This window comes from Poecilia latipinna, unplaced genomic scaffold (genome assembly GCF_001443285.1).
Source record: "Poecilia latipinna isolate Pla-1442-1.1 unplaced genomic scaffold, P_latipinna-1.0 Scaffold576, whole genome shotgun sequence".
NCBI classification, from domain to species: Eukaryota; Metazoa; Chordata; class Actinopteri; order Cyprinodontiformes; family Poeciliidae; genus Poecilia; species Poecilia latipinna.
In genome coordinates this window covers 399,371-410,616 of record NW_015113192.1, presented here as the reverse complement: position 1 = coordinate 410,616, position 11,246 = coordinate 399,371, and the positions used below count along the sequence as shown (strand labels likewise).

The following is an 11,246-nucleotide window of genomic DNA, read 5'->3' as shown; positions in this document are numbered from 1 at the left end:
TTTTTTCCTGGAGCTCCACCAAAAGCGGAGAAATGGAAATGTGTGGAGCCCTCCTGCGTTTGCCTGTTCACTGATCGTGATAACACGGAACTTTTTAAAGAAGGATCGTCCCCGAACTGCATCTTTAATGCGTGAAAAAGACACGTATTTCAACCCTTCACGGCATTTCGGAGACGTCGCTCTGAGTGTTTTTTGAAGCCCATCGGGAGAATTAACAGGTAGCCACCCTTTATTGAACGCCGTGGGTCAGCAGCCTGCATTAAGATGGCTGGGCAGATTATTTTCGATCACATGTGGGCTATGGCCAAATGATTGCAGGTAGATTCGTGTTTGACGTTTTCAGATAGATATAAAAGGCATAGAGAGGTTACATATAACGGAGAGAGAGAGATGCAGTGCTGATGCATCCAGATACATTCCCCATGAAGAGCGGCTGTTTCTCTCCTGTTAGATTTTTATTTCTGGCCTGCATCTGCATGCTGCTGCTGCATACACATCCTTAGACCTTTACATCTGGTCCATCAGACAAGCAGCAGTCAAAAGGATCTGCACTGCTCTGCTCTCCAGCTGCAGATGTGACCACCCTGTTAGTCCAGCATCAGATCAGTGCACCCAGAGGGGTGGGGTCCCCTCAAGATCTCTGAATTCCTGTCATCTTGTGTTGGGTGTACGGCATGCTCTCACAGGCGAGACAGCCGAGGGAGGTAAAGCCTCCTCTGTGCTGCTCAGCAATGCATCAGCACAGGAGGAATCTGCAGCGCAGCTTCACCGTGATCCGTCGGCCGGTTGACGCTCGCGAGCAGCTAACACACACACGCTCACTCACGCACACACAGAGCATCTGGCTGGAGTCAGCCAGGCCTGATCTCTGATGTGTTCCTCCTCTACCTCCTCCCTGAGTCTTTCTTCTCTTCATTGGCTAAACGAGCAGCTGTGCCAGGAGACTGAGACCTATGATGCACCCTCCATTGGCTTCCATTAGTGCTGTGTGATCCATCTGGTCGCAGGCCCCTCCAGGGAAATGTAGTCTACTATAGCTAAATGCTCTTCCTTGCAGTGTTGGTACTTTGTTGTGTGGGGCTCTCGTATTCTGGGTGGTTGCATGTATGTAAAGTGTGGAGCAGAGCTGGAGGAAGACGGTACCGGAGCTGTAAGGAATGCTGTATTTGGGGCCCAGCTGGGCCAGGCCTGTACATCTTAAGGTCATTGGGTCACATCTGGGTATTAATATTTTCTATTGACATCAATAAAAAAAAAATCTAATACTAGTCATGAAAAGTGTTCATTTGAGCAGTATTCAGGTGTAGGCATCGTGACACTCAGGCACCCCACTCTTTCTTTCCCACTTCATAAATCTTTTGCTTCAATGCTTAAACCTAACCTTAAATACAAGCCACACTGATAAATCTGAAAATTATGTATTGTTGGTGATCATATGCACGGTCAAGAGAACTGGGACGGCTGAAAATAATGTCTTGCATGAACCGGAAAGGAGTTCAGAATGTGGGGTCTTTGTTGAGTCTTAGGTTTACTCCATTTGACCCAAATGGAGTAAAGATGTTTCTTTTTTTTTTTCCAAAATAAAAGCATTTACAGGGTACAACAGCAGACCCCCTAAACCACTTTACAGATCCGTAAGCCTAACCATGTCCTCAGTGTCTTAAAAAGTTATGACTGGTTGGTGCACGTGCAGTAGAAATCCTGTCCAAATTCTCTTTGTGTTAGCAGCTGCGCAAAAGATCACAAACATTATTTAACAATTTGTGGATGTAATTTGTAAGACTAGCTAGGGTTAGCTGTTGGAGCATAAAAGCAAACAGTACATAAAAAAATAACTGTGACACAAAAGGCCTGAGAAAAACTCTCGACACTGAATACTTTATGATAACTGGATAGCAAAGCATAACTAAGCCTGTCATGATAACTGATAAGTCGTCCCATGAGGTTTTGCGATAAACAAAAATGTTGTTTTGAGACAATTGTCAAAAAAAAAACTAATGGTAATGGCATAACAATGCAAGAATGCATTTTTAAAGATCAATAAACTTTAAATTCTAATGAACATGTAGTGCTGCAGATTTAAGACATTTTAAATATCCAAAATGAATAAACAAAACAAGAAATAAGATGAATTATGAAGTCTCAGAAATGTCCATCAAAAAAGAGCTCATTGAGACCAAAGCACCAGACTGAAGACTTTTATTATCCAGTTTTAGGTGGAAAAAGAGAGAAAAGAGAAAAACAATAAATCATACAAATGGAAATTATTGTGCTGCCTTTAATTTATCATCCAATTAATTGATTTATTCTGACAGGCCTATATATGCATGTCTTGGCATGTAGTACTTTAGTACCTTCATTTTCATACACATTATACGCCTAACAAGATATTCGGTCTGTTGGGTGGAGTCTCAGGCGACCTGACAAAGTTTTTCTAAAACCCAAATATTACAGTAAAATAAAAATAATGGCCTTTCACACTTTATTGACGACACAGGAACGCATCATGAAATACATTTTAGGGCAAATTGAGCTCAGCCAATTAACTGATCCTAAACTAACACAGTTACTTATTTGGTAAAATGAATAAGCGACCTCTGAGTGAAGCTCATCGCCCCTCAGTAACCATAGCAACAGCAACAACATCAACCGAGTTTCACCTTTACTTAAATTAAACACATCACTGAATGTGTTCCTTCTTGACCGTCACAGCATTCATGTAGCAGTATTTATTAAATAAATACCAGAAAGTAAGCAAAGGAAACAATGTTATTTCTAAAAATATACTCGTGGTATATTTTAGATGGGCCACCAGATCTCATGGTGTCTAAATGGCACAGTACTTCTCCGTTTAAGTCAAATTTACCCAGCAAAGCATTAAGTAGTCGCCTCATGCTTGATACCAAGTGTCTATGTTTGACACTTTGAAGGAAGACAGGAATTTTCATATTTTTCTTTGACAAAATGAAAAATTCTCATCCAGAAGAAGTTTTTGCCACTTTTTGAACATCTATGTACAAACCATTAATAGGGTTACAGCAAGGTTGCATGATAATTATTTTTAAAAAATCCCGTAATATCCTTACCTTCCCCTAAAACACTGAACTCGTCTTCTCTCCTCGTCTAATAAAGCTAATAGTTGGATCTAAAAGTCACACCTCTGAAGTGTTTCAATGCAGACTCAGCGGCCGGCTTAATTAATTTTGGTTGAAAACATGCGTAAACAACTTTTACCAGTGAGTAAAGTTTCCACGTTGTCAATTTAAAATATTTTACATTTCTTTAAATATTGAAATTGAATTTAAAGCTAAATCCATTCGTAGTAAATGTAGCTGCAAGTAGGAAGTTTCAAGGTACATCGTTTCTGTGAGAAGCTAAACATTGTGGGCGCCCCCTGCTGGCCTGGAGGACCGTTTGCCTTGGGCTGGCTCTGACAGGGACGATGTTAGCCAGTTTAAAAACGCCACCATTGTTGAAGAGATGAAGTGGCGTTTACTGTATGTTGATGGAGGGTCTCTCCTATGGCGGGAGACCAGGATTATCATGAGGTCTGACTGACCTGTGCGCTTCAAAGGGAACGTTCACCATTTATCTGTTGCCTGGTAATGAAACTGGCAGCTGAGTAGTAGCTTAGTCATTACAGATTATTCTCCCCTGTTAAACCAGACATGGTTTTGCCCTCATAAACAGATTACAAGTGTTTTCCTCACAGTGGCTTCGGTAAACCTCAGAGATTAAAGTGTGTGCTTCGATTTGAGTATTTATATCCACAAATTGGGTGCAAAAAGTGCTTTAAGTAAAGATTATTTTTAAAATTCTAATTGTTTGATATTTGATTAAGATGACCACTGGATTACCGGATTAAGAGAATATTGAACTACGCATATCCCAGATGGGATTTAATCATATGCACGGTCAGAGTATACCTGCTTATCTCCTCTTAGGGGTGGGAAAGGGAAGGCTGGCTTTGAACCAGCCTCAGCTGTCGCCAGGCAGGAAGCTCAGCGGACATAAGCAAACGGTCATCAGCTGTCGCTACCCTGAAACACCTTTGATCGTATTAAAGGCAATGTTTTATGAAAGTACAGTTGTTCTCTAACCAACAGGTTAAAGCTAGGAAAACATACAAAATGAGCGAGCTGGAGCAGCTTCGTCAGGAGGCCGAGCAGCTGAGGAACCAGATAAGGGTAAGTCATAATTTGAGAGCAAAGAAGTTCCACTTTAAGATAAAAAGAAACTCAATCTTAAAGTGCGACGTCCTGTCTTGTCCTCTCCTGTGATGCTGTGCTCATTAGGATGCCAGGAAAGCTTGTGGCGATTCAACACTCACCCAGGTAAACGGCACTGAGAACCCGGCCCACTAAATGGTAACTGGACCGAATTCATATGGTGATTTTCTTGAAGTTCCTTCAACGTGTGGCAAGAGGAAACTGGAATCGAACCTACAATTTTCAGACTGCAAGAAAACTACCTACTGATCCCGCAGTCACTGCCAAACAAACTGTTAACGTGATAATTGTAATGAGTTTATAAGCAAACATCATAATTAAACCCAACAAAATAAAGCTCACGGAAATCTTGTTTTCTCTTTTAGATGGCTGCTAGTTTAGATCCCGTTGGCCGGATCCAGATGCGGACAAGACGCACCCTTCGTGGACACCTGGCCAAGATCTACGCCATGCACTGGGCAACAGACTCAAAGTGGGACTCCAATACAGACACCTTCCACGTTCTGCACATTCTTTTCTTAGCGAAATTGTTTCAATTCAGCCACACTAGATGTTTTTGAACAGCACATCTCTGAATCTCTATAGTCTGGACCTGGGAGATATCAAAACTTTCATTTTTGGGTCTTTTTTTTTGAGTCATTCAGATGTAAATTTGCACCTAAACATCTAAAATTGTGTGTTATGCCTCAAGACTGGCTTAGGGTTGAGCTTATTTGGATTGTCCGGATCTCGCAGTAATCAGACATGGCTAAATTATGATCGTTATCACAGTTGATTTATGATTTAACAACAGAGGCAGTTACGTTTTAGGATAGGGCAAAAACATTTTCAAAAGAAAAAAAAACTGCTTTTTGCAATTGTTCAGATCGTTTGTAAAAAATTGGTTTGATAATCTGAAGTATTTCACTGCGATGAAAAATTGGCAAAACCCAAATATGTGCATTGTGTAAGGGAGGAAGACGGGTGATTAAAACATGGAGGTTTTAACAATAGCAGGTCTGATGTAGTCATGAGTAAATACTGGGGTAGCTGTGATCCAACATCCAGACTGGGATTTATCTAGATTTGTGTTTCCAAACCTTTGCTTTCTGTTGCTTCTGCAGGCTTCTGGTTAGTGCCTCTCAGGACGGGAAGCTGATTGTGTGGGACAGCTACACCACTAACAAGGTAAAGTCAGTAAAAATTCTGCTCTCATGAGGTCACAACTCGTCTGGACGAGAAGTTGAGTTGAGTGACTCAGCCCAGCTTCCAGACAACAATTGCAAATAATCTAATGTAACATTTACAGTCGCTTCAGTGGAGATTTCCTGCTGTGAGAGGATTTTTTTGCATTTTCCCCTCTAACCACAGCATCGGGCGACATTTGTGCCTTGGAAAAGATTTGCAGGTTGTTTTATATAAGTGGAAACTTAAATGTCTTGTTACCTTCTGAGTTTTATGCTTTTCTCTCCTGTATAGTGTCCGACACGTTTGCGTAAAGAAACATTGGCTTTGCGACACATGAAGTAAAACTTGTTTCTCATACTTTTTCCACTATTCCATTGACCTCTGACCTCCTTTTTGAGAGGGGAAACTTGGTAGGGTGAATATTTTACAAAAAGGAAAAGAGACCATTGTACAAAATAAGGATCAGTTTTTTTTTAAGCCTACACACTTTGCAGAAGTTTTCATATCCCTTGCACTTTTTCAGATTTTCTAGAAATATAATTATATACTTAGTTACATGGTTTTGGAAGCTTTTTTAAAAAACTTGTTTAACCATAGGAATGGTGTCAAAGTGATGTGCACTGTTAGTTTTCCTACAGTGATTTGAATGGAGGACATAAAGTTTAATTTTGGCCTCATCCAAGCAGAGCATCTTGTTTCACTCGTTGCTAAATTTAAACCAGTCCAGATTGTTGAAAACTTCATTTACTAATAGGTGACTCACTGGACTTCAATGAGTGGCATCAGATTAAAAGGGGCTGGATAAACCACACTTCCAAGATTTTTATCTGCAAGACATTTTTGAAAAACGCAGTTACTGCTTTGTGCTAGTCTATTACATAAATATCAATTTATGTCTCAGTTTTTTGCTGCTTTGAGGATTAAAAAAAAAAGGTTCAAATGGTATAGATATTTTTGCAAGGCCGTTTCTAAATATGGCTGCACACATCATGACTCCTTCATACCGACTCCTTTCTGCGATGACGTTGAGAGTTTGCGTTTCGTCACACGATGCGTCTTCCTTCTCAGATACACGCCATCCCCCTGCGCTCCTCCTGGGTAATGACCTGTGCGTACGCCCCCTCTGGGAACTACGTGGCCTGCGGAGGCCTGGACAACATCTGCTCCATCTACTGCTTAAAAACACGCGAAGGCAACGTGAGGGTCAGCAGAGAGCTACCTGGACACACAGGTGAAACTTACCTCGACAGGAAGCCCAAAATGATTTGCTACCCTGGTGGATTAAAGTTTAAAGTCGTATTTTACCAACACGATTCTTCTGGCCAGAAGAATCTGGTCAGCATCTCGATTTCACTCCGATAGGGAATCTGGGGAGGGAGGAAGGGATTTTCTTTGTCTCATTTCTAATCAGAAACCATGTTCTTGATTAAATGAATATTTTACCTCTAAATTTGCCAGGGCCGTGAATATTTTGGGTTTAATCTGGAACATTGCACCATCAAAAGAAGTGGCAGGCCTACCACAGTTACTCCAGGAGGGCATGAGTGACTCAAACGAAAGAACTGTAAAGATGACGCCCCTCTTCTCTCCGTTACCCCAGGTTACCTTTCGTGTTGCCGTTTTATTGATGACAATCAAATCATCACGAGTTCAGGAGACACCACCTGGTGAGTCTGACAAGTCAAAACCATGAACTTGCAGTGCAAACATGTCCTCCGGAGCGGCCCGCTGTTGACAGACTCTTTTTGCCCTTTGCCCCCAGCGCGCTGTGGGACATCGAGACGAGTCAGCAGACCACGGTATTCTCGGGCCACACCGGCGATGTCATGAGTCTGTCCCTGTCGCCGGACCTCCGCACCTTCGTCTCAGGAGCCTGCGACGCTTCGGCCAAACTGTGGGACATCAGGGACAGCATGTGCCGACAGACCTTTACGGGGCACGAGTCGGACATCAACGCCAGCTGTGTGAGTGCGCCAGCCAAACGTAACACAACACGGCTTCCGGTTCTCTTGTTCCTTCTCTGCCTGTGCGGATCTATGGATCTATGCAGATCACAGTGAAGACACTCGCGATAAACGAGTCTTGAAAGCTCTTCACATTTTGTCACGGTGCATCTGCAATCTTTCTTTTATTAGGATTCTGTGTATTAGACCAACACCAAGGAGAAAACAATCTGAAGTGGAAGAAAAATGAAAGTGATGTAGTTGAGCGTCTGTGCTTTCAGGAGACGTACAGCAGAGACATTTTGTTAAAAACGATCAGATCAGATGAGACACAAACATAACAGATTCCTATAAAAGCACCTAGTACATATGGGAGCCTATTTATTGCTGCTTTTGCAAGAACTCCCTTCTTATCCATCACTTCTTTTCCCAGTTCTTCCCCAACGGAAGCGCCTTCGCCACAGGCTCCGACGACGCCACCTGCAGGCTGTTTGACCTGCGTGCCGATCAGGAGCTCAGCATCTACTGCCACGACAACATCATCTGTGGAATCACCTCCGTGGCTTTCTCTCGCTCCGGCCGTCTGCTGCTGGCCGGCTACGACGACTTCAACTGCAACATTTGGGACGCCATGAAGGGAGACAGAGCAGGTGGGCCACAAATCAGATTAGCCGTTAGTGCGACACACCGCGTTGCTGATGTAGCAGCTTAAATGTCGGCTGGTTTTTCTGAAAGATTTGTCCTAAAGAAGTTAGTGTATTGTGATAAATTCAGCCTCATGGTCGGAAACAGGGTGCATGATGCATTTAATATGAAGAAGTTGCACACCTGCAAAGGTCTCACTTCTGCAAAATGGCGACAGATTATATAACGAACACAGTTCTGAGTTGATGTGACTTTAAAAACAAACTACTATTCCTTAAAAATAAGTACAAACACTCTAAACATTAGATTTTTATCTAATTTTTTCAACAAGGCATTTTGCTGCCGCGGTAAAAGTTTTATGTGTGTCATAACTGTAATGCAGATTTACACAACGCTGCTATTCCTGCAGATTAAACGAGGCAGCCTTAGTGACGTGTTCCTGCAAAACCTTAAACTACGTCACAGTTTCCATTTATCATCATTGTTAAGTTTCAGGAATATTTGTGTGGAAACAGCTGGAAACAATGTTTAAAATCACACATATAATAACATAAAAGAGTCATTTTTAACATAATGCAATGACATGCAAGTAATGTAACAAGTGAACGGCTTTTTGTGTAACATTAAAAGCTTTGAAAATGTAAGATTACTTAAACAGGACCACATTTGTGCAAACAGGTGTAAGAGGTGGCATCTTATTCTTAAATGACACATATTATATAAAAGTGTAATTATATTTCTAAGAGCCAATTAATTAGTTGTGTGATAAAAATTTAATTCATAGTTTTATTTGCCAAGTTATGTAATTGCTTAATTTCATTTATGGAGGAAATCACTGTGATGTGCAGCTAGTAGCTGGTGGAGGTCAGGAAGACAGATTTACAAAGGATTTGTTTCATAGTATGTTAATAAAATATTACGCTACTGTAAAAAAGTCAATTAAATTTTTTGGGTTTTTTGCACTTAAACTTGCTGAAATGGTTACGTTATCGGCGAGTATTGCCCCTTATTGATTCTGTAGTTACTACACGCAAAAAAAGAAAGAAAAAAAAAATCTTCACAACAAGCAACTTTTTTTTAACCCTTTCATGCATGAATTATGATCCATTGTGTCAGGATTGTTTTTTTTTCAATTTTTTATTTTTATTTTCTTAAGGCATTAAAAGAAAAGGGTAGGATTTTATTTTTTATTTTTAGGTGATCAATTGCAATTTTCTCCAAATACAAAGTTGTTATTTGAAAAATACACCAGTAGTATTGTTCTTTAGGGGTTATCTGGTGTCACAATATTTTTTTTTTACCTGCAAGAGTCGTCTACAGTAGAAGGAGGGACCGGGGCGGTCGGAATGGCTTTTTTGTCTGTCGGCCATATTGGATTTAACAAAAATAATTTCTTGCATTTGCAGCTGATGGCCAGTAGTTGATAGTGTATTTTATGATACATTAGTGTCCACTTCAGTGGTCTGTGTGCAATTATAACATACAAATCCACAAGAAAATGGCTTTTAGAAAGCTGTCCACTGTAGTGACCACTATGCATGAAAGGGTTCATGTGTGTGTGTGTGTGTGTGTGTGTGTGTGTGTCCACCCTACAGGAGTCCTGGCTGGCCATGACAACCGTGTGAGCTGTCTGGGTGTGACGGTCGGCGGCATGGCGGCATGCACCGGATCCTGGGACAGCTTCCTTAAGATATGGAACTGAGCCATGCACGTCAGCAGGAACCACGCGCACGCCCAGCATCCCTGCACACACACACACGCACGCACACACATGCACACCACCCTCCCGGCCCTCCTCCTCCCACCGATGCTGTATTTAAGATTTAACAGCCAAACTGCAACATTTTACTGTACATATTATGAACAACGTAGGTGCGAGTTTACCCACACACCCCCTGATTCCACAAGGCTTTGAATACAAGAAGAAATGAAATCTGAACACATGCCTACATCACACACACTACTGAGTAAGATGCACAGCAGCACACAAAACCCGTTTATATCAAACGTGACCAAATACAGCTGAAACTTCAGCTGCTTGAATAAAAAACAAACAAAAAACCAACTCAAGATTCACTGTTACCTGAAGCCTTTTAAACACATCTAACACTCCTAATTCACACACAGCTCTCCTGAGAGACACTGCTCCTCCAGAAGAAGAGCGGGAGACGAGCCCGCCGGATGATTCTGCCTTTGTTTACAATGAAACTCAACACGCGCTTCATGTTCCTTTCCGTAACGTTTCCGTGTCAGCATCGCACGACTTCAGCGACGCCGGCGTGAAGGAAGAGTCCCACAAGTGCATAAACGCTTCACCGACATGCTGTTCGGGTCATGTGGTCACATTTTATAGCTCTGTACGTCTCACACGCTAGTTTTTAAGTTCACTTTTGCTCCTCTTTCTTGCTTTTTTTTTTTTTTTTAGCTTGTGTTTCATTCATGGTTTCCCTGTGTGCCTCAGATACACTGAAAATTAGATAATTATCAGGTAATTCCAAATGATCTTGGAGAAAAGAGGGACAAATTACAACATACAGAAACGCATCCAGTGTCAGAAGCCAGTTTTCAAACTTTGACTTCGTCATTGATTATTTGGAAATTACCATGGAGTAATTGTACATAATACTAATAAATAATAGCCTCTCCTGATGCCTTTTGTGTTTTTTTTTCCCAAAAGCTGCAGATGGGATACCACAATTACTGTGTTGAATGCTGAGTTTTTATTCTTAATAAACCCATACATTTTTTTTTTCCCCTGGACTGTTATTGTCTTCAGCCACAAGGGGGTGCTGCAGTCCACTTTGGAACAGATTTAAAATGAAGTTACAAGCCATCCCATGATTGGACCTTTTTGTACGGGGTTCCTACTCAGTCCATGTAAAAAAGTATGAATTAATATTTACCTTGAATATTCATCTTCATTTTAAAATAGAACAAAGTTCCCTATGAATTTATATCGGGCATTTATACAGTCATTCCCTATGTAGACGAGAGAATGTTGATTTGGAGGAAATGTTTTTGGAGGCGTGATCAACCTGTGTGGTTGAGGTTAATCTTTGTGGTCAGTTTTAAATGTAGAAATTGGAGGGGGGAAAAAAACAACGCGTTCCATCAGGAGTGGAAGAAAAGACAGGAGGAAAAACAAGGAGGAAGAACCAAAAGTAGAAGTAAAGAAATGTAAAAAAAAAAAAAAAAAAAGAAAAGGGCAAAAAGGGGGAGGAAGGGGGGAAAAAAGAAAAAAAGGAAAAAAGGAAAAAAAAAA

General features: G+C 41.2%; 1 protein-coding gene across 1 annotated transcript; it reads left to right on the top strand.

Annotated features, from left to right (window-relative positions):
* Positions 1–48: 48 nt before the first annotated feature.
* On the top strand, positions 49–10,633 carry LOC106953376 (guanine nucleotide-binding protein G(I)/G(S)/G(T) subunit beta-2). Its single transcript, XM_015042097.1, has 10 exons — positions 49–218; positions 4,107–4,187; positions 4,296–4,334; positions 4,595–4,701; positions 5,333–5,396; positions 6,465–6,627; positions 6,997–7,063; positions 7,159–7,360; positions 7,773–7,989; positions 9,580–10,633. The coding sequence occupies exons 2-10, from the start codon at positions 4,131–4,133 to the stop codon at positions 9,684–9,686; spliced, it is 1,023 nt and encodes a 340-aa protein (XP_014897583.1). The 5' UTR covers positions 49–218; positions 4,107–4,130; the 3' UTR covers positions 9,687–10,633.
* Positions 10,634–11,246: the final 613 nt, after the last annotated feature.

What these genes read in the sequence shown, in the direction of transcription:
- LOC106953376 (XM_015042097.1), top strand. Translation starts at nt 4,131, where the DNA reads ATGAGCGAGCTGGAGCAGCTTCGTCAGGAGGCCGAGCAGCTGAGGAAC. An exon ending in ACAGCTACACCACTAACAAG is followed by an intron (nt 5,397 to 6,464) that starts GTAAAGTCAGTA and finishes CTTCCTTCTCAG; the next exon opens with ATACACGCCATCCCCCTGCG. An exon ending in AGAGCTACCTGGACACACAG is followed by an intron (nt 6,628 to 6,996) that starts GTGAAACTTACC and finishes CCGTTACCCCAG; the next exon opens with GTTACCTTTCGTGTTGCCGT.